We start from the raw sequence: 27942 nt of genomic DNA on the forward strand, positions 1-27942 counted from the left end.
GCCCATGCCATAACACTGCTCCACCATGTTTGACAGATGATGTGGTATGCTTTGGATCATGAGCTGTTCCTTTCCTTCTCCATACTTTTCTCTTCCCATCATTCTGGTACAAGTTAATCTTGGTTTCATCAGTCCAAAGAATCTTATTCCAGAACCGGCCAGGCTTTTTTAGTGTTTGCTGGCAAAGGCTAATCTGGCCTGTCTGTTCTTGAGCATTACCAGTGGTTTGCACCTTGTTGTGAAGCCTCTGTATTTACATTCATAAAGCCGTCTCTTGACTGTAGATGCTGACAATGACATGCCTATCTCCTCAAGAGCATTCTTGACCTGGCTAGATGTTATGAAAGTGTTCCTCTTCACCATGAGCAGAATTCTGCAGTCATCCACTTTAGTTGTCTTCTGTGGTCTTCCAGGCCTTTTGCTGTTGCTGAGCTTGCCAGTTAATTCCTTCTTTTTCAGGATGTTCCAAACTGTTGTATTGGCCACTCCCAATGTTTTTGCTATCTCTATGATGGGTTTATTTTGTTTCCTCAGCCTAACAATGGCCTCCTTCACTCACATGGACACCTCTTTGGGCCTCATGTTGGGAGTTCCAGTGAACAGCTACCAAATGCAAATGTAACACTCAGAACCACCTCCAGACCTTTTATCTGCTTGATTGGTCATGGGGCACCCAGGAAACAGGCCACACCTGGCCATGCAGCTGCTTGTCAGCCATTCATTCCATTACTTATGAGCCACCAACGATGGGGGTGTGTACATGCCACTGGTTGCACTTCCTGAATGGTTAGTGCCCCACTTTTGTCAGACCCCTTGAATTACAGCTGAAAGTCCTGACTTCGCTCCCATCTGGGTGTGTTTCCTTTCAACTTCAATGTGGTGGTGTACAGAGGCCAACTGCCAAAACAGTTATCCTTGTTCCAATATTTTTCTGGCCCTGACTGTACATACAGAAAATGTCCTGTTTTACTCTGGTAGGGGTGGGTGGGATGCAGCATCTTCCTATTGACAGATATTAATTCATGTCAGGGGTGGGCAACATGTGGCCCTACAGATGTCTTGGCCTACAGCTCCCATGATCCCACACCATTGTCTATGCAGGCTAGGACTCATGGGAGCTGTAGGCCAAAACATCTGGAGGGCCACAAGTTGCCCACTCCAATGTAAATGTATGCAATTGTAAAAAACTTCTGCATCACAGAGGCCGGGCAACTTTCCTTTTACAAGTTAAATGAAAAACAAAGACCAAAAACATAAAATAAAAATAGATCTAACCCAGCTGGGCTAGCAAAAAAGAAAAGAAAGAAATGAATCCGGATTTAAACTGGCCAGGTGACAACCGCCCCCCCCCTCCAGTTCTCACTTCCAATCCAGTCTGGGTAAAGCCTTGGCGTGTTCTCACACCACATCTGGATCCGATTAGACATTCCGGCTTCTGGCTGGCTGAAGTTTGGTTCCTCCCTCCCCCCACATTTCTGCCCCAACGTCGCCTGAGTGGGCAGACCGCAGTGAATTCCAAAAGACAGAAAGAGAGAGAGAGAGGCGGATTCAGTGTATCGTTGAGTGGATTTGGGCAGATTTCGGAGAACTGCCACACACACGTTTCAATTGTACACCAGTTCCGGGAGGAGAGGGAAGCGCCATGGAGCTTTGGGCTCTCATGAAGATGCTGCTTTTGGGGATGCTGCTCAGGACGTCTCAGGGACAGAGGGACGAGCTAAGCTCCGAGGAAGAAAGAAAAGCTCTGATGCTCAAGGTGAGAGAGAGAGAGAGAGAGAGAGAGAGACCCTTTTCCCCAGCAGCCCCATCTTGAGACACGGGGTGTGTGTGTGTGAACTATACAGGAAATATAGGAGGAGGTTAATTTCTGGGGCAACACAATTTTGGAGGTGCCTGCAATGCCAGTTAAGTCCGGGATCACTTCTGGGATGTCCTCATTCCAAAGGCAAGCATGGCCCAGAACCTCCATTGAACCTTCACTGGGGACTCTGGGGTGTCCACTGAGCTTAGGGTGATAAAACCTCCTGTCCCCCCAGTGATCAACCAACCCCAAAATAACCTTGGATGGCTCAGGCACAAAGGATCCCCTCATTTTTGCTTGGTGACGTCTAGGAAGAGCATGTGGTTGTTTTATGTAAAAGACTAACCCAGTCGGCTGGTGGTCTGTCCACCACTAAGCCTGGCAAAGCAGACAGGCGTCCTGGCTGGCCAGCTTCTCCGGCTACAGCTACTTCCTTTCCAAGCGAACTCAGCCCTTATGGTTCCTTTGCTTCATCTCCCCAAGTCCTCCTACTCTTGTCTAGGGCAGCCACTTGTGCGTCACCAACAAAGGGGACAAAAGAGGACACCGTCTTGCATAAAATGTAGATACGCTGATTTATATGTGTAAATGCAACTTTAGAAATAAGTATTATGATTTAAATAGAAATGCAGTACATCTCCCCATAGAGGGGAAGACCGTGACCAGGAGAGCGATGTACGTGCCTGCTCAGTCTATGGCCAGGTGCTCACTGTTGATGGGCAACCTCAAGGCTCCTGGCTCAGTGGAGGCTGGCGGCTCTGATGTCAGTGGGCTGGTAAATCCACTCTGGGTTTCAGTCAGAAGCACTCAGAACTCTAAAGGAGCTATCCAAGGTTCCTCCACTGCAATAAACAAATCTCAGATGGACCTTGCTTTGTTTAGTTTCTCCCACTTGTTGGAAGAGCCAAGCAAGAGCAATTGGGCAGCATGCATGACCTTGATAAGGTAGTGTTCCCACAGAACCATGGCTTGTGATGACATGTGCACAGGCCCAATGTGCAGGGTGCCATGTGTCCTCCATTACAGTCCACTATTTGAAGGGCTGTCTGGTCCAAGTCCGGGTTAAAGATGAAGAACCATAAGAACTGCTGCTGCCCATCAACACTGAGCACATGAACAGCAGGCTGAAGAAGCAGCAACATATGTCACCTGGCCACAGTCTTCCACACTATGATGAGATCTCCTGTATTTCTATGTAAATTCTAATAATTATATATATATATATATATATATATATATATATATTTCAAAGTCGGGAGGTGGTTGGTCATCCCTTTTTGACTGCCCTCTGGTTGACTGATTCTCATGGATAGCTCTTGACATGCAGATTCCATGAATAAGAACAGTTTTCACTATAATTCAAAGTTGGGAGTTTATTTATATCTATAAAACTTTTTTTTTAAGAATTAGGCTCTCTTCTATAACACTATACTATAAAGTTTTATTTAATATCAAAAAAGTCAAGTATAATTAAACATAATTAATTGCAAATTGGAGCAAAATGAAATACGAACACAAAAAATGTCTCTGTACACCTTTATAAACACAGGTGCAGGCCAAAGTACAATGATATGCCAGTAATATACGGCCTGTACACAAATCACGATAAGATTAAAAGACACGTACACTTTGAATGTTCAATAAATGCAGTTAGTTAAGTTAAACCTTTCATTAGATTTGATTTTTCTCTGCGAACTGTATTCACAGGTAACCAACTTGTTATTTCTAAATCTGCATTGATCATATACTTTACCATATGCAAATTTTATGCAGTTCACCATCTTATTTTGTCTTCCTTTTTGTTGATGCATTTTCTCTTTTTTAGCCATTCATGAGTGGCCACCCTGTCTCTCTGTTTGATGTTATGGAGCTAGGAGTCCGATCTAGTGGACTTTTCTTTTCCTTTATCATGGAATTTTACTTTAGCTTGAAATAAAGTTAAAAAAAAATAGAAGCAACAGAAAAGAACACACATAACAATACAACAAGATTGCTAAAGGAACTCACTGATTATAATTCTTAGTATAGCATGAATATGCTTATGGGATAGGCCAGCTAGAGCAAAACACCCTAAGAAGAAGCTCATTATCTAACGAAAGATTTTTCTCCCTCTTCAGAAGCAGGGGTGGGTTAACATACAAGTGATAGGAATGATGCAGGGCCGGTCCTACTGTGAAGCAGAGTGAGCTGACCTGCTTCAGGTGGCACCCTGGTGATGGTGGCGGAGAATGGATGAAGGCAGGAACTGGTGTCTGAATGGTGCAGCAACCCAGGAAAACAATCCATGGCTTGTTGTTGGGTTGTGAACACTCGGATGTTTATGGTTAACAACCCATAGTTAAACCATAGTGCAGGCTTTGCATGTAGCGACAACCCATGATTCAACAACAACACACAATACACAATTCAACGACAACCCATACTCTGGGTTGTCGTTACGTGTGAACCAGGTCTATGTGTGTTCATGTTTTACACAGGTAGGCTTTGTATACCTGGTTGGGGACTTTACCTGTTGCAGGATTTTTGATTGCTTGGAGAAAGCCTATGCACAAACAAGTTGTCCTTGCATAGACTATGTTCAGGCCTTTGGTTAAAAACATGGGATTCAAGAGTGGGCTTGAATTACAGAAGGGTCAGAAGAAGCCTAGTCTCCTTGCCTTACCACAGCCCACTTAGCTACTTTTTGTAGAAAGCTGCAGGGGAGGCCATTATTTGGCAAAAATGGGGGGAGTCAGGCCAGGCCTGGCATCAGCGTGTGGCACCGGCCCACTGCTGATGTCTGCTTGCCTCCCCCATACCCAAGACTATTTTTAATCTTGTAATATTCCAATGGGTGCCAGACAGCTGAATCTGGGGGCTGCCATTTTAATTTCCCACAATGTCCCAGAGCAAAACTACATCAGGTACGCTGTGGGAAATCAAAATGGCGGCTCCTACCCAGCAGGCGTCCATTGGGATGATGCTGTTGCCTGCTGCTGTTGTCAGGTAAATCCACCAGGGCCCACCAGCATAGGCCATTGCAGAGCATTTTTCTGAGTGCCCCTCACATCTGGAGCTGGTCCTGAGTCCTGGGCTGGGGCTTGTGGATCTCATTTAGGGGAAATCCCTCAATTATTTTCCCATAAATCAAGTAAAAGACCATGATTCCAATTCCACCCCCCTAACACCCACATGTGTTAACTGAATGCCTGCACAGAGCTCGAGTCTCAGTCAATCCATAATCTGTCTTTCCTGCCACCAGCCCACTTATGCTGTGAACACAGGAGAGGAAGCTGCCTCCTACTGAGTCAGAACCAGTGGAGGCTGGTGGCTCCAATTTCGGTGGGGCTGTAAATCCATTCTGGGTTTCACTCAGAACCAGCCAGAACTCTAAAGGAGCTATCCAAGGTGCTGGACCTATTTTGGGGATGGGGTCACCCCCTTGGATAGCTCCTTTAGAGTTCTGGCTGGTTCTGACTAAAACCCAGAATGGGTTCGGGACCCCACCGAAATCAGAGCCACCAGCCTCCACTGGTCAGAACATCTGTCCATCTAGCACCGGCTCTCAGTGATTTCAGATGGGAGTCTTTCCAGTCCTATCTCAAGATGCCGGGGATCGAACCTGGGACCTTTTGCATACAGGACAAGTGCTCTGCCACTGAGCTAGCTGGCCCAAGATATCTTGCTACCTGAGCTGAAGGACAAATTGGCACCCCCAGAAGCTGACTGGACTGCCCGTAGAATCTGACTTCAATGCTAGTGATGGGATAGCATCTTCCGCCACACCTGAGGGCAGTAAGTGCATTTAGGGGGTACAGGAAACAGGCCATGTGGCACATACAGCTCTGTTCCCCAACATCTGCCGCCTGAGACAGTCGCCTCAATCTGCCTCATGGTAGGACTGGCCCGGGCTATGGCCAAGCTCTACTTGAAATATGGGTAAACAAAACCTAGAATGACACTAGTGATAATCCTGCTGATTGCCAAAGTCTATGTCTCCTTCATTCTGGCTGTCCAACTTCTCTCTCAGACCCCTCCTACATGCCCTATGTGTGACCCACAAAACACCATCTGCAAGCCACCTCTTGTCAAGCACTTGATTATCTCTGTGTTTTTGCTGTCCCTGGCTGATGCTGACGCTGCATTCAGCTTGGTAGGTCAGAAATTGTGGAAACATGGAGTTAAAAACCTGAAGAATTTGAAGTACAGAAGAATCATAGGGAAGAATCTTAGAAACCACCCAGGCGAAATGATAGGTACCTAAACGATTACATTTCTCCAGGAAAAAAAAAAAATTAGGCACAGAAAACAAAAAGAATACAAATGCATGCTACATAAACATTGAGCTTTGATTTGGCCATCAGCTGAAAGTGCTAAGCCAAGTCACAAAACTTGGTTACTCTTCTAAAAGAGTTACATGTTTTATAGTTGAACGGGATTCAGAAATCCAGGCTTTGTTCCAGACCTCAAGTCTCAACAACGCAGCATCAATGGCATCTGGTCAGCTGGCAATCCAGCCTCAGACAAAGGCTCGTTCAAATCCAAACATCCTCTTGAAAAGAAAAAGCATGCAAACACCATGTGTTTTTGACATCATAGCCCAGGCGGGGCTAGCCGGTTCCTATCATTCTGCCCTGGATTTATCATGGTTTATTAGAAATGTGATTTTCAGACCCATACGATAAATCTCCATTCCTTAGCAAAAGTGAAGAGAAGCAGTGTGGTGACAGTGGACTGAATGGAATGGCTATTGGATTGGGGAACCCAAGCTGGAAAATCTTCAGGGAAGGGACTCAGGAATAGCCAAAGTAAAGTTTTGTGAACATAACTTGCCTAGAAATAAGTATATAGAGTGAGACCTAAAAGAATCTTTTATACACACACACACACAACACACACATATAGTCGAGGCGGGTGGCTTCGATTTCGGTGGGGCTATGAATCCATTCTGGGATTCAGTCAGAAACAGCCAGAACTCTAAAGGAACTATCCAAGTTGCTGAAACTAAATTTTGGGGGAGGGGATAGGGTTGAGCACCTTGGATGTTCTGGCTGGTTCTGACTGAAACCCAGAATAGATTCGTAGCCCCATCAAAATCGGAGCCACGCGCCTCGACTATATGTGTCTGTTGTGTGCGTGTGTGTGTGTATGCAGTGCTGGCTCCAGGTTTTGGAGGGCCCTTGGACAAGGCACCCTCAATGGGCCCCTCCCTCAGTGAGTCTATGTTCTCACTAGCACTGTGACCAGCTGCTATTGCTCCTTTTCCTCTTTCTCATCATTGCTACCACTTGCTTGCTTGACAGGCAGAGAGTCAGGGAGCAAGCGGGCAGGGGCATCTCCTGCTCCTTCTCACCATTGCCATGGTCTGGGCCGGTGAGAGGTGGACGACAGAAGAGGCCGCCACCACGAAGAGGAGGAGCAAGTGCAGGGGGCTCTTGTCAGTGGGCCCCTGCTGGGCCACGGGCCCTCTGCAGTTGCCTGACTGGGCCTGGCCTTGCGGCTGGCCCTGTGTGCGTGTGTGTGTAGAGAAAGTCCTAAGTAAAAAAAATGGGGTTAGAACAGTTCCAGATTCCAGTATGTCAGAACTACTTAAAAACGAAGTATACTCCTCAACATCATACAAGCCCCTGCTCTACTCACTTTCCACTTAAACGAGTGCTGTGCCGAAAATTTATCCCACGTTTTTTTGACCATTCTCATTCAGATGGATAGAAAAGAAATTGCTTTCGAAAAGACATTCAAAGGAGGAGACATTTCAGAGAACTTCTCCAGGTTTGGGCTTGGGGTTCTTGTGCTGACCTTCCTTGTGAGGTGGCTGAGGAATGCGCATGAGCGTCCGGTCTGTCATTGGACAGTCATCTCTGTGACAGCCTGCCACCTCCTCGGCTTCCCGCACTTCAGTTAAAGCCATCATGAGGAAGACATTAGGAGGCAATTCCTCCCATGGGGCTTTTTCAGTTCAGGAAGTGCAGGTGGCCTGGGAGGCTGCAGAGTGATGGGAAGATCGGTAATAGAGAGAGAAAACACACACAGCAACCTCGGCCACCTCACAGGGATTAGGTAAGCTCAAACACTGGAAGAAAGTCAAAATTCTGCCTCAAAAAAGTGGAAGCCTCAACACAGTTGATGCTGTTGCCACCTACAGAAGCAATGCAGGAAACCAAAAACCCTTAGGACAAAAGAAAGAAGCAGTGCTACAACCCCTGCCCATAGTGAGCCCTATCTGTGAGAAATTGTTGGCGAATTTCTCCTCCTCTAGGAGAAATTCAGTGAAATTGTCCAATTTCTCCACCCACTAATAGGCTGGAGAATTTTGAGGGGCCCTCTGTGTGCAGCTCTAACTTAAACTACTTTACGGGGTTCTTCTAAGAATAAAATGAGAAAACCCCATCCACACCCCTGAGCCCTTTGGAGAAAGGATCCATGCAGGCCTAGTAATAGGGCTCAGCATCATCAGGCCACAGAAACTCTTGTTAAGAAAAAAGATGGAACAGCTGCACAGTGGCTCCTGATCCATCCAGCCCTCTGGAGTTTCCCACATGGCCACGTCCCTTCCCCTGGCCACCCCCTGGCTTTTGTGGGATTCCCCCCCAACCCATTTCTAAAAGGCTGAAATGCCTCTCCTAAAGCTTAGTCACCGGCAGTGAGAAATTAAGGTAAAATATGTTGGCATTTTGGGCCCGCCTTTTTTTACCTTTGGCCCCGCCCACCCCTGGAATGCAGCCCCTGAGAGCGTCTCCTAAAAGGAATTTGGCTCTCAGATTGAAAGAGGTTAGACAGTCCTGGTCTGGAAGCTCCCAGAACAGGGCTAGCCCACATGTGGCCCTCTCCACCCCCAGTGCAGCAATTTAAGAACAAACAAATAATGGTTTTAGCACTACAGAGCACTAAAAGTTTACATTTAAAGAACTATTTAGCTTGAGAACAGCTAGCAGTTTTGGGAGGAAAGCTGTGGATATTTTCCAGGTGCCCCACTGAATACAGCCAGGGTTTATGGGGGTGCCGGCGGGGTGAACATGACCCCCAGATCCCCTGCCCTTGCCCACCCCTGACTCAGAGAGAAAGAGAAAGGGAGGGGGGAGAGAGGAAGAGTGATAGGGGGAAGAGAAGACAATGGATGCATCAATCATGTGTGAGAAAGGAAGGAAGGAAGGAAGGAAGAAAGAAAGAGAAAGAAAGAAAGAAAGAAAGAGAAAGAAAGAAAGAAAGAAAGAAAGAAAAAGAAAAGCGTGGGATTGCTTTGACCTTCTCTTATCCACTGCTGGCAGATTGCCCTGGAGGAATTGTGGTTCCTCACCCTGGCTGTAACCCTTCTCTGTGAACTCCCCGCCCTCCCCCAGCATCTGCAGGAGGTCCTGGAGCTGTCAGAAGTGACGGAAGAGGATGCTGTGCAGGAGGTCACCCTGACAGAGGTGGAGGACCCAGATGGCAAAGAGAACTTGGATGAAAACGTGGAGGAGGAAGAGCCTGAGGAGAAGCCACGCCATCCCACTCTGTTGCCCCCAACGACAGCACCCCCAGCTCAGGAAGAGGAGGACGGCTTCACCTATGTGTGTGAGTAAGGCAGAACAGCACGATCGCCTGTCTTTTGTAAGGCAACTTTCATTTCCAAAGGCGATCTTTGCCCCCCACCCCGAGCATTCACAGCCTCAGAGAACATCATGGGCTTCTCTTCTAGCTTGCTTTCAAGAGGGCTTAATGAAGGATAGGGTTATCTTTCAAAAACCACTAGCCATGATGGCTACATGGAACCTCCAGAAGCAGTAGCGTTTCCTTTCTTTCTGATGTTCAGGTGGAGAGTGCCATTGCTTATATAGCCCAAACTGCACCACCCATGCACAAGAAGGAGGTACCAGCAGGCTTCGGGGAAGCCTGGGGCTAGCAGATGTACGAAAAACCTTTAGGTGGGGGAGAAAGCGCCCCCATAGCCCAATGAGGACCGGTTGTGCTCAGCGGCCATGGAATACTATCTGACTGCTGGACAGTGGCAGCTGGTGCTCACTGGGGCTGGTGGGGTAGAGGGTAAGGCAGATACTCAATATTCTAGTGAGATTGTCAGAGGAGGGTAGAAGAACATCACGTGTGACAATCCGCAGCTACATGGGAGCAAATGTACCTGGTTGTGGGGGGATTTCTCTGCCGCATTCGCCACCCCATGCCCCAAATACAGAGGTGCCTCTGCTGCTGGAGGAAAGAAGAGGAAAACCAGAGGGGGAAGAAGAGAGGGGGGATGGAATGAGTGACTGGATCCCTGAACAGAGGCATTCCACGCTGCAACATATCGTTGCAGCTCCCACTTGTGCCAGTGAATACCAGGGGTGCTCCCAAATGAGGCTTTTATTGTGCAATAGCCCTGCCTCATTCACGGAATTTTATGGGGGACACACACAGAGGTTTTCATCCTCCCCTTCTACCTCTCCTGTGTTTTCCCATTGCATCTTCAATCTTTTTATTTTAACCGCAGGAAATCCAGTCAGGAAGAACAGAGAGAGTAGCTGCGCTGTGCTTCTGATTGCTAGAGCTGGGGGCCTTCTGCCTGGAAGCAGCCCAGCTGCTGGTAAGAGCGAGTCCTGCTTGTGGGGCTTCCCAGAAGCATCTGGTTGGTCACAGTGGGAAAAAGGACTAGATGGTCCTTTGGTCTGATCCAGCACGACTCTTCTTATGTCCTTGGTGGCATTCTAGATCAGCCTTCCCGATCCTGGCACCCTTCAGATGTGTTGGACTACATCTTCCATTATCCCAGCTGTCTGGGGATCATGGAATGGATGTAGTCCAATGCATCTGGAGGGTGCCAGGTTGGGGAAGGCTGATCTACAGTAACTGTGCCACTCCTGTGTTTCCTGTCTTTTAAATAGGATTTGGAATAGGATTGTTTGCTTTGTTCATTTGGTAGCCCCCTGTGGACTCATTGGATGTATTCCAGAGAGACCCGAGTTCAGCTCCCAGCTCAACTATGAACTGATTTGAGAACTGCCGCTGCGTCCTCCCTTAGCAGCTGTTTGGAGAAGCTGAACGTATCCAGTTTCTCGAGCCTTCCCTCGCCTGTTGTCCCCTGCTCCCAAACGATCAATCTTTCTGCCTCTTCTCTGAAGCCCCCGCTCTCTGCTTCCTCCCTTGTCCTCCGGCACAGAAGCCAATTACATCGAACTCAAATCAATTCCTAGCCATAAATCCTGGTTTCTTTGGTCTTGGCTGGAAGCAACAGTAAACCTACCCATCAGTGACTTCCTTCCACTTTATAAAAAGTGAGGCTTAAAGCCGAAAACCCAGTGAGCACTGTTTATTCCACTGCTAGAAATGCCCCTACCTCTGTAGAGTCACAATCCACAAAGGTATTTGAGAGTTTGGGTACCACTGTAAGAGCAAGCTTTTCTACACACCCAGAACAAACATCCCAAGGGATCTAGCCTTAAAAGAATGTGCATGGTCCAGTTCTGGGCACCACACTTTAAGAAGGATGCAGACAGACTGGAGAGGGTTCAGAGAAGAGCAACAAAGATGATCAGGGGACTGAAAACAAAGCCCTATGAGGAGAGACTGAAAGAACTGGGCATGTTTAGCCTGGAGAAGACTGAGGGGAGATATGATAGAGCTCTTCAAGTCCTCAAAAGGTTGTCACAGAGAGGAAGGCCAGGACAAATTTTCGATCATCCCCAAGTGCAGGACACGGAATAAAGGGCTCAAGTTACAGAAAGCCAGATTCTGGCTGAACATCAGGAAAAACTTCCTGACTGTTAGAGCAATACGACAATGGAACCAATTACCGAGGGAGGTGGTGGGCTCTCCCACACTGGAGGCATTCAAGACGAGGCTGGATAGCCATCTGTCAGGGATGCTTTGACTTAGATTCCTGCACTGAGCAGGGGGTTGGACTCGATGGTCTTGTAGGTCCCTTCCAACCCTACCATTCTATGATTTTACGAAAAATGGGGGAACGGAAGGGAATGGAGTAGGCTGGAAAAGGGTATGGCTGGCTGGAACCCCGAACAGTGAACCAGATGGATCTTTGGCCTCATCAGAATTGCTGTTCTGGATCAGGCCAGAGATCCATCTGGTCCACTGTTGGGGTTCCACCCAGTCACCCATACCCTTTTCCAGCCTATTCCATTCCATCACCCAGTTTTACCATTGTCCCCCACAGTCAGTTGGCATCCTATCCCCACTGAGCATGCTTAGTCCCCATTGGGCTGGTTTGGGGTTTTCCCCCCTCCTAAAGAGTTTTTGTACTTCTGCAAATCCAGAAGTTCCCCCCTACCTGCTGATCCCGCCTTCTTGTTGGGTGCTGACATTTTGGCTACATAAGGATCCACATGCGGAGAATGAGTTTGCTACTGGTATATAGCACCCTTCCCCAACCTGGTGCCCTCTGGATCTTTTGGACTACAACTCCCAGCATTCTTGGCCACTGGCTGGGGCTGATGGGAATTGAAGGACTTCCCCATCACATGCTACCTGATCCTTTTATCTGGAAATGCCAGGGGTAGAACCTGGATCTTCTGCATGCAAAGCATGAGCTCAACCACTGAGCGATATCCCCACCCCATGCTGCTTTATATGGGAGCTCCATTGACCTATCATGGCTAACAGCTGTTCTTTACACATCATTTTCTCTATATCAGGGGTGGGCAGAAAGTAGATCTCCAGATGTTTTGGGCTTCAGCTCCCATAAGGCTTGGGACTTGAAGGAGGCTCAAAAGGTGGCAACAAGGGAGAGGGCTTTCTCAGTGGTGGCCCCCCAATTATGGAATAATCTCCCCAATGAGGCCTGCCTGGCACCAACATTGTTGTTCTTTTGGTGTCAGGTTAAGACCTTCCTCTGCTGTTTGGCATTTGGCAGTATACGATGAGGTTTTAATCAGGTCCTAGATTTTTCTTACTGTTGATTGTTTAGAATTGTACCTCTTAACATGCACAATGACATCTGTTGCGGCATTTTGGATAATATGGAATAAAAAGTGGGAAATATAACTCTAGAAAAGCGGTATATGGAACGTGTAATGTGACCCAACAGTTATCAGTGCACATCAACACCATGTAAAAGCACTAGCGTAGAACTAGCCCAGATCACGATAAGTAATAGTTCCACTCTGTTCTGTGCCGGTCAGACTATATCTGGAGTACCGTGTCCAGTTCTGGGTGCCACATGTTCAGACAAACTTGGGTGTGTCCAGAGGAAGGCAATCAGGATAGTGAGGGGCTCTGGAAAACAAGTCCTATGAGGGACTTTGTCTGATCCAGCATGTCCTAAGAGCCCTGCTGGATCAGACCAAGGGTCCATCTAGTCCAGCATTCTGTTCACACAGTGGCCAACCAGCTACCTACGGGAAGCCCGCAAGCAGGTCATGAGTGTAACAGCACTCTCCCACCCATGTTCCCCAGCAAGTGGTGTACATAGGCATATGATACTGGAAGTAGCCTATAGCCATCAGGAGGAGTAGCCATTGATAGCCTTCTCCTCCATGAAAGAGCTGGGTATGTTTAGCCTGGAGAAGAGAAGGTTAAGAGGAGACATAGTGGTTGACTTCAAATATCTGAAAGGTTGGTATGAAGAAGATGCAACAGACTTGTTCTCTGTTGCTCCAGAGGGCAGGAATAGAACCTGTGGGTGGGAATTGCAAGGAAGCAGTTTTTGGCTAAACATCAGGCGAAACTTCCTAATGGTAAGAGTTGTTTGTGGAACAGACTGCCTCAGGTTCTCCTTGGTTGGAAGTATTTAAAGCAGAGGCTGGGTGGTCTTCCATCAGGGATGCTATGCTTGCATGATTCCTGCACTGATCAGGAGGTGGGTCTAGATTGCAGGATTAAGAGCAGTTCCTTACACAGGCCGACATGTACTTTGACTTAGGGAATTCCTTTCTCGGCAAATTTTATGTTTCATTTTACAGCCACTAGATGCAGCTGTGGTTATAGTGGAACTGCACAATTTTCACACGGCCGATATATTGGATTATCTCCAATCTTTTAAAAAGCGTGATAAAGGTCAGAAAGTGTGGGAGATGCCCTGGAGGTTGATGACATCATGTAAAGGACCCACAAACTTCTGTGAATGACCAGTCATGAGTGTACAATAAAGGCCTCATGTAGAAATGCTCAGAGTTATTGCAAATGTGTGTGAATAAAACTCAGAAGGCAGTAGGGTAAAACAGCTTTGGGAGGGGGCAATTTGGACTGGAGAAGTAGTAGGGGAGAAGGTGGTTAACCCTTTCCCTACCTCCTGCTTTTGACCTGTGACTCCCCTCTTCCAAACCACTTTTCCCCATGAGGGGGGTTCCAAACCATTACAAATGCGTGTCTGGAACCTTGTGGGAAGTGGGGCAGGGAGAAAGCGGATGTAGGAAGTTGTAGGTGAAAAGCAGTCGATAGGGAAAGGGTTAAAACCTGCCACTTTTCCACTCCAAGTCATCCCCCCTTCCACAGAAGAAATGGGGGGGGGTTGTTACACATGTGAGCATGTAATGCTGGGGTCCCCAACATTATGCCTGTGGGAACAAATCTGCCCATGGACACTTTGGTGCCTGCCAGGCTCCCCCCCCCCCCCGATTTGGCTTTTCGGCTCAGATTCCACTTCTGCCTTGTACTCAGCTTCTTGGCCAAGTACAGTTTGCCTTCTGTGAAATGAGCGCTGCAGCAGAAAATGGTGGGTTCAAAAGAGTGGTTTTGTGTTTTGGAACTCAGACCCCCTTTCTGCCTTTTACTTAGATTCTTCAGCAAGTTGTTTCTGACTGGTCACATCCACCATGGCAGCCATTTTGTGAATGGGCAAGCATGCCTCATGGCAGCCATTTTGTGAGAGCATCCACGATACACTCTCAAAATTCCAAATGTGCCCAGAGGCCCCAAAAGGTTAGGGATCCCTGATTTAATGTGTCCTTCCTCCCTAAATTCAGAGTAACTGCTCTTCTCCCTGTCATAATTAATAAGCTAGTATAATACCCTATTCAATACAGCATCATTCATACTCCTCTAGGACCAAGCAAGCCATGATTAGGGATGTACAGATTTTGTAGAATCCGTTCTGAGTTTTGTGGATTATCACGTGCCTTTTGTTCCACCATCCGCTCATTGGCAGAATTGGATTGTTTCCAATTTCCTGAATTGGTGCATATTCGCATTTGCGCAAATTCCCACTTGCGAAATTAGCAAATCCCACCCCTAAAGTGCAAATTCTCCCCCAGATGCACAGATCTCCCCCAAATGCACATTTGCTTTAGCTTATGGGGGAAATGCACATTTTTTTGGCCAGTGTTTTATTATTTTACATATTTTTCTATGACTATATTAACGTAAATTTCTGGAAAGTAAAAACAAACAAACAACGGTCCACAAGTCCATGGAATCCATGTAACCTGGGAAAAGCCAGTCTGCTGTGGAATCCATGGGTTGGATTCACAGAAGTCTGAATTCATTTGATTCAATTGCGGATTTCTCTGACATCCCTACCATGATGCAAGGCTGCATGTAACTTTGCCCCAGCATTTTTATTTAAATGAAAAGAACCCATTGGAGGCTGGAATTTTGAGCAAAAGACGTGTGTGTGTGGGGGGGGGAGGAGTGAAGAGGGGGAAAGAGGCCAACACGCACACAAGAAACTCCAGCGGGATAAAATTATGTACAGCGGCGTGTCATGTTTAGTTTGGCCTTTATTCTTGAAAGGGGTTATGGGATAGCCCAGCTCTGGAAAAACACACAACTACCTAGTAAAGTGGTACATAGAACTTTGATGCAGGCTCCTAGGAATTTCCCATCCCTGGGAACAGAACATTTTTTTCTCAGCGTGAAATGAACATTAGGGGAGAAACCAAACACACAAAAGTCTGCTGAGTTATATTGCTGCTCAACTGTGCATATTACATCTACACTGATGTAGTGGTTATTACAGGAGTAGAACGAACAAAGAAAGGGTATTGTGAACAACCTTCTGTCTGTAGTTCTGTCTTGTTCACAGAGTCAGTTAATGCCTCTTTATAAAATTGTAATAGGTTTTGCTTGCCCTTCAATCATACTTGACTGAAGCCAAGTTAACATGTATTTCAGTTTTATTCAACCATCAAGTAATCCATGAAGGCTTTTAAAAAATAGTGGATGAACAGGGCACAGATTTAGTCAGCACTTTGAAAACATGATGTCAATCATCAATACAATGACCCTGCAAGGCAGGCTGGCACCACTATCTCTTTATTACAGATGTGAGGCTGAGAGCTTGTTGGTAGCACGTTTGTGATAGAAGCAAGATTTGAATAAGGGCCTTCTTGGATCACAGCACAGTTAATCTCTAACGCACTACGTAACTCTCAGTATTAAACAGGAATAGTATAGAAGGCGGTCTTGTATGTATGGACTAGTTCACACATAATGCTAAACTCCTGTTCTCCCCCCATCCCCTCTCCTTCTCTGACACAGATGCAAGGAGGGGATGGGAAGCTTTTGCTCACACCGCCCCGTCCACTCCCCATCCCTTAGCATGTTCTGCCTGGAGCGGCTGTCTCCCACTGCCTAGTGGCAGGGCCAGCCCTGTGGGATCTCTACAAGATACAGAGCAGGGTGTGGCATTCACTCCAAATTAATGTATTGCATTTTTTTTCATGTCATTTTGTTAATCTGCCTTGGGGACCAACCAATTGCTGCTAAGATGGTAGCATTTAAAAAACAAACAAACCTGAAATAAAATTGCCCTCTTCCCATTTTGGCTTCGCACATTTGGTGGAGGAGAAATTTACTGCTGTGGGGAAAAGATATATATGGTAGCTTTCCTTGCTTCCATTAAGGGACAAATACACCTGGCCATTAAATGCCTCTTTGAATCTAATGTGCAGATTTCTTAAAATGCAAATTGCATCAGCCAGGGAGAGTGGATTATTAACTGCATGAGAGCAGGGATGGAGAGGGAATTTAACCCTTCCCTCCCCTGCTGTGCTCCTGAGAAAATCCCTCTTCTGACACTGCTGTTTGCTCTGGGGGAAATTCCCCATCAGTGCCAAAAACACCTTCAGTGGAGGAATTTTCTCAGGACTGCTGCAAAAGGGGAAAAGGTCAAATTCCCCTCCCATGCCTGCTTTGATCCTGTTAATTATCTGTCCCCCTGCCCTGCCCCATGATGCAATTTCCATTTTTTAAAACCTGCACATTAAATGCAAAGACAAATTTAATGTTGCAGTAGGCCGGCCTTTCCCAGCCTGGTACTCTCCATGTGCATTGGACCACAACTCCCAGCATCTCCAGACAACCATGCTGGCTGGGGATGCTGGGGGTTGTTATCCAACACATCTGGAGATCACCGGCCTGGGAAAGGCAGATGTAGTTTCACACACAGACACACTCCTTTCCTGCCAGTGGTGTTCGCTGGAGTCGACCACCTGCGTCAGTCTCTCCACAAGGCCTGGATCACCTGCAGGCCACCTCTCTTATTCGCCCCTTTCCCAGGGAGACTTGAACCAACACTCGCAGAGACACCCCCCACCCCCCAAAGAGTCAAACACATTTCCCGTGTCCCCATTAACCCAGCCATTGGAATCTATCCTGACCCAGTCTGCTCATTCTGTTCCTTACCTGAGTTGGCTTCTCAGCCTTTATAATCCAACTGCAGCCAGAAAGATGGCCCGGTAATGTGATAATTCACCATTTATGTAGCGAACAGACACCGTGTTCTTAGCAGGAGATAATTGTGTTTTAAAAGGGACCGACACGGCCAGCAGAGACAGGCTCCCGTCTCCATAGGGCGATGTTCTCAGACACTTCAGACTACAATTTCCATCAACGACCCAATGGCCAGCCTGGCTAAAAATGACTGGAGTTGTTGTCCAACACATCTCAAGAGCACCAGACATTGGGGAAGGCTGCAATATTATTATTATTATTATTATTATTATTATTATTATAACCTGCCTTTTCCCCATTACCGGGACTCAAGGCAGCTTTACAACGTTAAAACTTATACAATTAAAACCTATAAACAGAAATACAAGTGTACAAAAGTTAAAAATATAATCATCAATATTAAAACTGTAAAAATATCAAAACATTAAAAGACGACTACCACAGAAAAATAGTATCCATATGTCATATTTTCACAGCTCCAGACTAGTTATCCCCAAAGGCCTGCTGGAACAAAAAAGTTTGTACATGCCTACGAAAGCATCCCAAGCAGGGTGCCACTCTCGCCTCCCTGGGAAGGGAGTTCCAGAGCCTTTGGGCAGCCACTGAGAAGGCCCTCTCCTGTGTTCCCGCCAGGCGTGCCTGTGATGATGGCGGGACGGTGAGAATATATTTCTGCTGAGCCACTTCAGCCACCACACTTGAGGACACCCTCTGCAAAATGTCCTGTAGTGAATCCCCTCCTGTGTTGTTGGGCCCCCAGAGACATACTTGGAAGTGGTGGCAGCAGCACCAGCTCTCCAGTGGAAGCTGGGGGCTGCCATTTTAATTTCCCATTTGCCTCTAATGCAGGGGTGCATGGCCCACGGCTGCTTCTGGTGCAGCCCAAGAAGCCAGCAGCACCCCACTCACATTTTTCTCGCAGCTCAGCTGATCTCAGCTTTCCCCTGCTGAGCACTGCAATAGGCTGCCTTTCTCAGGGCTGAGCAGGGGAAAGCTCTTATCTCTTATCTTCTGATATAATCAGAAATAAGAGCTTTCCCCAGCTGGGAGAGGGGGCGGAGCCTGGGCTGGAAGGTGGTGAGTGATTCAGTGCCACTTACTTGTGAGTATAGATGCAGAGGCTTGCCTGGCTTTTTTATGAGTACGGATGCTCATGCTTACTTGTGAGTAGACATGCAGAGGCTTGGTATTTGGGATGCTATTTGAAAGTGGTGCTGAGTGATTCAGTCCTGCCTTCTTAGGAGCAAAAAAAGTTTCCTCACCCCATTAGCGGTGGCGGAGAAACTACATGCCCTACTGGTGGTAGTGTGCACTATGTTAGCATCTGAATGCACGTGTGACCCCCCCCCCCCGATAATGGATGCAGCCCTTTGGGCCAAAAAGGTTGTGCACTCTTGCTTTAATGTAAAGTTGCTCCAAGGCATTATGGGAAATTTAGATAGCTGGACTCAACCACCCAGCACAGGGGGTCCTGCCGGGGCTCAACATGCTGATGCGGGACCTGCAACCAGCTCTCTCCCACACAGCTTTCTCTTCTTGCTGTTTCCTGCCTCATGTTTCTCTGCTGCTTGTAAAAAGCTCTCTGCTTAAAGCTCCCAGTGTCTTGGTCCTGGTTTCCATGTTTCCTGCTGCTGCTGTGTTACCTGTATTGTCGTCAACCGTGCGGTCCAAAGCCTCCCTTGAGACAACGAATGCTTAATGGCCAATATGAGCATCATCCACCTCAGACTGCACTGATAAGAGAGCATTGCCTCGCCTGGAGAGCACACGCAAAGAGTTACAGATGCACCTTGTCTGTAACAAAGCAGTTTTGGATCCTGGCCCATGTCAGCTACTTCACGAAGGGTCAATTTGGATTTTACTGGACTGATGCTGCTGTGAATGCAGCCTTCCTTAGGAGTGCAATGTGTGAACAGCCCTAAGTTTGCCATGCCTTTCCCCCATTGTATTTGTGTCTGTATCTCAGGTGTGGGGAGATTCCCAGCCCGCACTGGCTCCAAACAAGCACGACAGTGCCCACATGCCAGCAGTAGGTGGGGCGATAGCCCAAAGTGGGCGGGGCCACGCCACTGCTGGCATGCGGCCCCCTACAATATAAGGCAACCTTTTTGGACCCATGGGCACATTTGAAAATCTGAGAAAGTGCTGTAGGGACCACCACAAAATGCCTAATCAGTGGTTCACTGCATCGGCATCTACTGTCACGTCTGTGGATCTTAGGTTGCTTCTTATTCAGCAAAAACCTTTTGTGTCGATTGTATACCACAACATCTCTTTAATAAGGGATTGTCTAATTCGGCTAATTGCTGGTGGTGCAATACAGCTAATGCTTTCTAAAAATCCTATGTTTTGGCAATGTTCGCCTCCTTTGGGGAGGAGGTTATTACATGGGTAACTTTTGTACTGGAACAGTCTTTAATATTCACTGATGTGCACGCTCTTTTAAATTATTTATCTGCTTCATGGAAAGTAACAGGTGGTCAGTGTAAATGGATTTTCTGTACCCTTTTGACAGCGAAAAGACTCATATTACAATATTGGAAGGATAAATCCTCACCTCCCATAATGCAATGGATGGGGGATGTTGTATAGGTGAGGAAATGACTGTCAGCAGGCCTCAAACACAACTGTCCTTTATTTATCACACACAGAACTCAGAACTTAGCAGATGCTCCACCCGCTGCTGCTACTCCCAACTCTACCGGAGCTGCCAAGGTTCAAAACAATGACAAAGCCACAGTACCTCCCCCCCCCCCCCGATACGTAACAGAGGACCTTACAACACTTTCAATATTTGAATGGTTGGCATATAGATGCCACCTTCAAATGGATACTTATTTGAACATTTGGTCCATTTTTGTTGAAGCCAGCTGGTGTATAATTGCTAGAATGTTGTATGCATTTCATATGTATTCATTGCTATGGATGTATACAAATCCATGTACATATATTATTAAAAATGGAAAACCCTTTTTCCGGCTGCCTGCTGGCGCCATATTAGGGACACCTTCATGGGCACCATTTGGGCCCCTGATGTAGGCTGTGCTTGGTTGCCTGGACACACACGCATACATCCTCCTACTCATCCCACACGCATAGCGCTCTCTCTCTCTCTCTCTCTCTCTCTCTCTCTCACACACACACACACACACACACACACACGGCATTCGCTCACCCCCCCCCTTCATTCTCATTCTCTCTCTCACACACACTCACACCAACTGTTTGCTCTATACAGCACGGGTGCTCAACCCTTTTCAGCCCTAGGGCCAAATTCAATTTCAGAGAAGCTCTGGGGGCCGCATTCCCAGGGTAGACAGGGCTGAAGGCAAACTCTGGTACCCAAAATACCAGCATATTGCAGCTTAAAGCTGCTACTGTCAGCAACATAGCCTTAGGGGAGGCAGTTGACACTTTCAGAATGGGGAGGAAAAACTGTGCAAAAGGTGGGCAACCACCCAATGATCAGTGATTGGCAGAAAGGCATGGGAAGGGACGTGGCCCTTTGGGGAACTCCGGAGGGCCAGACAGGGACCAGAGGAGGGCTGGATTTGGCCCCTGGGGCTGAGGTTCAACACCCCTGCTATGTAGAGCTTAGCCTTCTCCAACCCCTGCCTTCCAGGCAGTTTGGACTATAAGTCTCAACATCCCTGACTATTGGCCATGCTGGATGATGGGCATTGGAGTCTGGAAAATCTGGAGATCCCCAGGTTGGGGAAGTCTGGTCTATATAGACATCACTCCTGTTTCTCTCTCTTCCCTAGCTGGGAGAGCTCTAATCGTTTCCATGCCTCCAGAACCTTAAAAAGGTTGTTGGTGCTTCTCTTTCTCCCTCCCGGTGTGTTACGAGCAGTCTCACGCCTGAACAGCCTGGATGCGGCAGTACACCGCCTCAATGTCCAGTTCTACCACATGGACGTCCGGGTGTCCCAGTTCTCCCAAGGCCTGGCCGAACTGAAGGGCGGACTGGCTGAGGCACGCGAGTCGCTTGCCTCCCTGAACGAAGTTGCAACGCGCAACCAGAAAGAGCTTGGACGAATTGATGGTGAGGAGTGGGGGCGGGGGAAGGAGGATGGGATTTCCCTTGGGGGATGGACCATGCGCCTGCAGCGCGGTGGTGGCAGTTGGAGGATAAAAGTCATGCTGGCTGCCCCACCCAGCTTGAACAGTGCCTGAGGGGCTGGTATTCAAGAGGAAAGAGGTTGTTTATTATTGATTTATTTATTGAAAGTGTGTGTGTGTGTGTGTGTATTTTTTGGTCCCGCTCCTCAGCCAAAAAAAAGCTCCCAAAATGGCTTATGAGCCATTGGTGAAATAAGACAGTGTCTGGTTGCAGGCTTACAATCTGAAAAGAGACGACACAGGAGGAAAGAGGGATGGGGAGGGAAGAGGAAAAAAGAAGAGTCTTTCAGCAGGGTTGGTGGAATGACTGCACTTCCCCCTCTCATCTCCCTCTGTACGACCTGCTGGAATGGCTTGTGGTGGTTAACAGTTGGAGGAGGAGAAGCCTTCACGTGGGAGGTCTTTCAGCATTCCTCAGTTATGGGTCAGCACCAGCGCTGGCCCCAGGTTTAGGGGGCCCTTGGGTAAGATGCCTTCAGAGGCTCACCTCCTCGCTGCTGCTGCTGCCCATTTGCTTGCCTTCTCCATCGGGGTTCAGTCCTTACCACCAGGGCTAGATGAGCAGAGACTGCTGCTCCCTCTCCTGTCCTCTGTTACTTTTTCCTTACTCAAGTGAGAGGAGGTGAACAGGAACTGACAGCAAAAAGAAGGCAGAGCAGTAGGTCCAGGAGGCTCTGGGATCCAGCAGTGGGGACCCTGCTGGGGTGTGGGCCTCAGCATGCACCTGATGATGCCCACTCCTAACACCAGTCCTGGGAGTCATGAAGGCAACTTGCCTGTTCGCCCATGATGAGCAGGAATTGTCTGCAGGTGACCACCCTGGGAAGCTTTAACAAAATGGAAGAGGCACTTTTTTCCTTTCAGTTTTTCAGTGCAAAAGAGAGGTCTAAATTAGGTGGAAATGATCAGACATCTTAACAACAACAAAGAAACTACCCACAGTAGTTGCCTATGTCTCAGTAGCAATGTCGCTGCTGGCCCCCTCAGCTCTTGCTCAGCTTTGAGATATAGCTCTTGTTAATGATGAGATGCTGATCCCAGAGCCCTAGTTGTTAGTAGAAGGTTGACTGGGATCTATTGGGATCTCTCTTTTTTTTTCTTGTTCATTTATCATAAAAAATACAGCCAGTCAAAAAGCTTTAACAAGAGAAGGGGGAGGGGAAAAGCAAAAACTATAAACCATTTCATTCGTGGTCAGATCTCCTGGTGTGTGTGTGTGTGTGTGTGTGTGTGCGCGCGCGCGTGCGCGCGTGTGTGTGAACCTAACACCCTAAAGCAGTGGTGGGCAGAAGGCAGGTCTCCAGATGTTTGGGACTTCAACTCCCAGAAGCCCCTGTCAGCATGGCCAATGGCCAGGAATGCTGGGAACTGAAGTCCCAAAAAATCTGGAGGTCTACTTTCTGCCCACCCCTGCTCTGATAGCTCTGTGTGTGTGTGTGTGTGTGTGTGTGTGAGAGAGAGAGATTAATTGAGCAATCCTATAATTGTCTATTCAGAAGTAAATCCCATTGAGTTCAATGGGGCTTACTTCCAGGTAGGTAGACATAGGATTGCAGCCTTAGAGTAGGCCAGCCTTCTCTGACCTAGCACCCTCCAGATATGTTGGACTACAACACCCATACCCAATGGCTGTGCTGGCTGGAGAGGATGGATGTTGTAGTCCAACCTCTCTGTAGGGCGCCAGGTTGGAGAAGGCTGCATTAGGAGACGCCATGGAGGAAATCCTAGCAGCTGCTTTAAATGGGGGGGGGGCAGGCCCCCCAAAATGGTCAGGAGAACCAATTGCAGATCTCCCGCGTGGCATCGGTTTTTGGCCTGCGGCTTGCAGGGGACAAAGCGGATAAGGAGTAAATAATATGCAGAGCCCTTGGAGAATGGAGGCCACGCTGAGAGCTGGACTGAGCACCACGGGCCACGGCTCCACTTGCCAAATCCCTCCTTCAGGGAAAGCTCAGAGCTGTGGTTCTGTGCCTGAGCTTGTGAGGTGGGGTCATCTCAAAGCAGCCAGGATTCCATAGGTATGCTGCTCAGGATGGAAGGAACGAAACAAAAGGTTCTTCAGGGCGAGGCGGGCTGATTGAAGTCAGTGCCTGGAGTTTGGGTTTAGACAGGAGAAGAAAGAAGATGAAAGGGTAGATCTGAACAGGTTGTTCGCCCACTGACATGCCCATTGTATTGCATTTCAGATTGTAAGTTTCTTGGGGAAGGGGCCTGTGTTCTTGCAACACCATGCACATCGATTAATAGTAGTAGTGGTGGTGGTGGTGGTGGTGTAGTGGTATATTTTTGAAGTGCAAGCACTCATCATGACAGTCTCCATAGCCACATTTCTGAGAAAGGCCCAGAAATGCAGGCAACTGGGTTGATCCAGATCAACAAACTAGTTCTAGCAGTTTTCAGCTCCACCAGGAGCAGGTTTTTTGTAAAGCAAATTGCCCGTTCAAGACCAACCCCCCCACCCCCGCACCCCATACTTTGCATTACAACAGGGAGCGACATAGGTGTCTCCTATGTCAGTGGGGTGGTGAGTCCGCTTTAGGTTTCAATCAGAACTCTAATAGAGCTATCCAAAGAGTGGGACCCATTTTGGGGATAGGGTTCAGCACTCTGGAGAGTTCATTTACAGTTCTGATTGGTTCTGACTGAAACCCAGAGTGGATTCTCTGCCCCACTGACATCGGAGCCACCAGCCTCTACTGATTTTAGTAGGAAAATACACCCCCCCACCCCAATTTTGTAGCTACACTCAGAAGGAACAAGGAATTCTGAGGGTGGTAGAGGCAGATGTCATCAGTATCCCTGCTAATGGTAACATGCCTGGGCAGCATTCCTGCCAGCCCTGGATCCCTGACACCACTGAAATGACAATGAATCCCCTCTGCACCGTTGCAGGATGCTTGCGGGGCCGGCGCACTCAGACCAAATGCTTCCTGATCTTCAAGCACTTTTGAGGTCTACAACGAGGCACAAAAACTCTGCGAGGCCCGGGGAGGCCACCTGGCTATGCCGGCGGACACCACCGAGCTGGCCGTCCTGCGCCGCTACCTCCACGAAGCCTTCCAGCCCTACAACTGGCCGGCCTGGGTGGGCATCCACGACCGGCGCTCTGAAGGGCTGTGGCTCTTCGAGAATGGCCAGCGGGTCTCCGTCTTCGACTGGTACCGCGACCACTTGGTGACCCAGCCCAACGGGGGTGCCCGTGAGAACTGCGTCTCCCTCAGCTCGGATGACGGGAAGTGGTGGGACAATGACTGCGAGCGGCGCATGTATTACATCTGCGAGTATCGCCTCTAGGGGGCGCCCCTTTGCAAGAGACGCCCCCTCCCGCGCATGATTGCACAGGCAACCTTCTACTTACAGTGCAATGCTGAGCTGCGCATGAGTGCTGCGAGGGGCGGCGACCTCTGGGAGGCACTACCCTTCCCAATCTTTTGCGTGCGTGCATGTGTGGACACATTTCCTCCTCTGCACGCCCCACACCCTGCCCACAGCACTCACACGCCACTGCTGGTGGCCCCGTAGTATTCTTTTAGCGAAAGCATCCTGCTTATTTAGGACCCTCTCCCCACCTACAAACATGAAATGTATCTAGCCCAGCCTTCCCAACTTGGTGCCCTCCAGATGTTTTGGACTTCAATTCCCATTGGTCCCAGTGGCCAGGAGTCCTGGGAGTTAAGAGTCCAAAACATCTGGAGGTCATCAGGTTGGGGAAGGCCAAGCTAGTCGCTCTCAAACAAGAGGAATTGTCCACAGCTGGTAAACAAACAGCGGTTCAGTCCCATCAGGCTTTGTTTGTTCTATGGCATGGGGACAATCTTTGCAGTCACAATATATCTGTTTGGAACTGGGCTGCCGAAAGAGGTCTGCTATGCAGTGGACTACAGCTGTGTAAAAAACCTCATTTGCTGAAAGTGTTGGGACCCTGAATCATGCTGCACACCAGACCCCTACAGACCAGGGTTGGGAAGAAAATAGACCCCCCCCTCAAATCTTTTGGACGTCAGCTCCCAGCATTTCGGGCCATTGGCCATGCTGGCAGGGGGTTCTGGGAGTTGGAAGTCCAAGACATCTGGGCGATCTCCCTCCTGCCCACCCCTGCTTCAGGCAACCCAGTTCCACGTAGAGCAGCCACAGAGTCAGGGGAAGTTATCTGCCTCCATCCGAAGGGCCAAACTTGGTCAGGCCGGGTGTGATTTTGGACAATGAGCTACTGTGAGGGGGACCCGCGCTGCTTGGGGCCGTGGCATGAAGCTTAACCGTTTGCCACGGCTGTAGCCTCAACTGGGACTGCCCCCTGCCCCCCCTCAGCACCGGCTCTTCCCAATGGGAACAAAGCTTCCATCCAATAGGCGCCAGTAGGAGCTCTCCGTCCACTGTGAATAGCAGGTATGGAACCCTCCCTCTCTGCATGCCAGTCAGGACTGTGGCAAGGGGAAAGGGTTAAAACCCTGCACCACGGACCTGATCCGGCTCCCCCTGCAGTGCTGGCTCTTCATTAAAGGAAGATCAGTCCCACAAACCCAAACCATGGGACGAAGGTCACGTAGAATTTGACCCAAAGTAGCAAAATAGACCTGGTCCCTGATCAGGTTATATGGAAGTCTGTGGTTTGTGTGCATGTGGTGGGCCTCTGATTTTGGCCAGAGGAGGGGCACTGTGAGGAAGGGAGTCTTAATCCCTCCCCTCCCGGCTGCTGTCCAAATCTAAACTGCATCCCCAGAAGCTTCCATTCCACAGGGGGAGGGAGGGTGATACAGGTACAAAGAGGCTGATTTGGAGTTAAAACATTGAGATCTGATCACAGATCCCCAGTGTTCCATCATTTTCTCCCTTAAGGAAAACGTAGAATTACAGCCCCCTTTTAATTTTCAGGCTCCTTATACATTCTGCAGTGGGGAGAAATGCCATCTTTTTCTTCTGAAAAAGAATTTTAAAAAGTTCTAGGGATACCATGCCTACACCTATATAGGCAAAAATGCTGGCTTTGAGGGCAAGAAACTCTTTGTCCCGTTTGGTGTTAAATTCTCTCTCCCACCTGATCTCACTTTCCTCCTTCTCTGGGAGACAAGGCTGGTCCTAGTGCAGAGTTTAGGATTGCAGGCTTAATGGGGAGGGGGTGAAGCTCAGTGTCAGAGCCCCCACTTTGCATGCAAGGTCCCAGGTTCAATCCCCGAGATCTCTAGGTAGGGCTATGAAAGAATCCTGCCTGAAACCCTGGAGAGCCATTGCTGCCGGTCAGTGTCGACAATGCTGGGCTAGATGGACCCAGGGTCTGACTCAGTATAAGGCAGCTTCCCATGCTCCAGTGTCCACCACCCTTTGTTGCCTGGACACAGTGGGGCAGCTTGAAGTCCGTGCTGAGAGTGTTGGACTGGGGGCTGGGAGATCCGGGTTCTAGTCCCCACTTGGCCATGGAAGCTCACTGAGTGACTTTGGGCATGTCATAAGACTCTCAGCCCAGCCTGCCTCACAGGGTTGCTGTGGTGAGGATATAATGGAGAGGATTATGTATGCCGCCTTGGGTTCCTTGCAAGAGGAAAAAAGGCGGGATATAAATGCAATAAATAAATAAAGAACCTGAAGGTGCACCGCCTCACCGTACATGTGTTGACTTCCCCCGCCGGGAGCAAAACCCATCCATCATTCAACAATGCACTTTATGAGATCAAAGGGGAAAACTTTAGCAACGTGAGGATCCTGGGTTCTTCGGGAAGAACGGATACGTCCACGAGAACCGTCATGGGATGGCAATAGTGTTGAATCATGGATGGAGTCAAAGGGTATTATGTCAATTGCATTCAACATCAAAGAGGGTGGTGTAGTGGAATTCCTCTCTCATGCACAGACCTGGCCCTTAGCTCACCTCTGTTCCCCACTTCCTAGGGCAGCCTTCCCCAACCAGGCGTCCTCCAGATGTTTTGGTCTTCAACTCCCATCAGACCCAGGCAGCATGGCCAATGGTCAGGAACACTGGGAATTGTAGTCCAAAAAAGTCTGGAGGGTACCAGGTTTGGGAAGGCTGTCCTAGGGCATTTCTGTTATTGAGAAGGCTGTCCTAGGGCACTTCTGTTATTTGGGAAGGCTGTAATTTGTTATTGTCAATCCCTGCAGCTGCCCCACTCCCATGTTCACTTCTCCCCCACTTAATAACATCAGGAGTACCTTTTTTTAAAATAAAGCATCTTTTATTTTCTTGTCGAAGCATTGATGTTGAATTAAAAAACAACCACCAAACAAAACTTGTTCCAAGGTTGAGTGGGGAGTGGGGGGCAAAGATTCATGGCCCCTGCATTCTCCTCCCCATCCCCTGGAAGATGTGGCGAATGATCATAATGGGAATCTCTCTACTCCCATTCTCAGCTTTGTTCCGTTATGTGTTCCCATTACAAGTCTGAATGTTTCAACTCCATGCGAACATAGGGGTGGGGTGGTTGGCAGGGTAAGGG

At 48.4% G+C, this 27942-nt stretch overlaps 1 protein-coding gene across 1 annotated transcript; it reads left to right on the plus strand.

The window, feature by feature from the left end:
• Positions 1 to 1642: 1642 nt before the first annotated feature.
• Positions 1643 to 27688, plus strand: CLEC11A (C-type lectin domain containing 11A). Its single transcript, XM_084805055.1, is given in 5 exon segments — positions 1643 to 1756; positions 9121 to 9334; positions 21228 to 21419; positions 24389 to 24441; positions 24443 to 27688. Coding segments are annotated over 5 exon segments (921 nt in total). The 3' UTR covers positions 24791 to 27688.
• The last annotated feature ends 254 nt before the right edge of the window (positions 27689 to 27942 follow it).

The sequence above is a fragment of the Heloderma suspectum genome, chromosome 6, assembly GCF_057233095.1.
Source record: "Heloderma suspectum isolate Gila_16-S chromosome 6, 16-S_ref, whole genome shotgun sequence".
NCBI lineage: Eukaryota > Metazoa > Chordata > Lepidosauria > Squamata > Helodermatidae > Heloderma > Heloderma suspectum.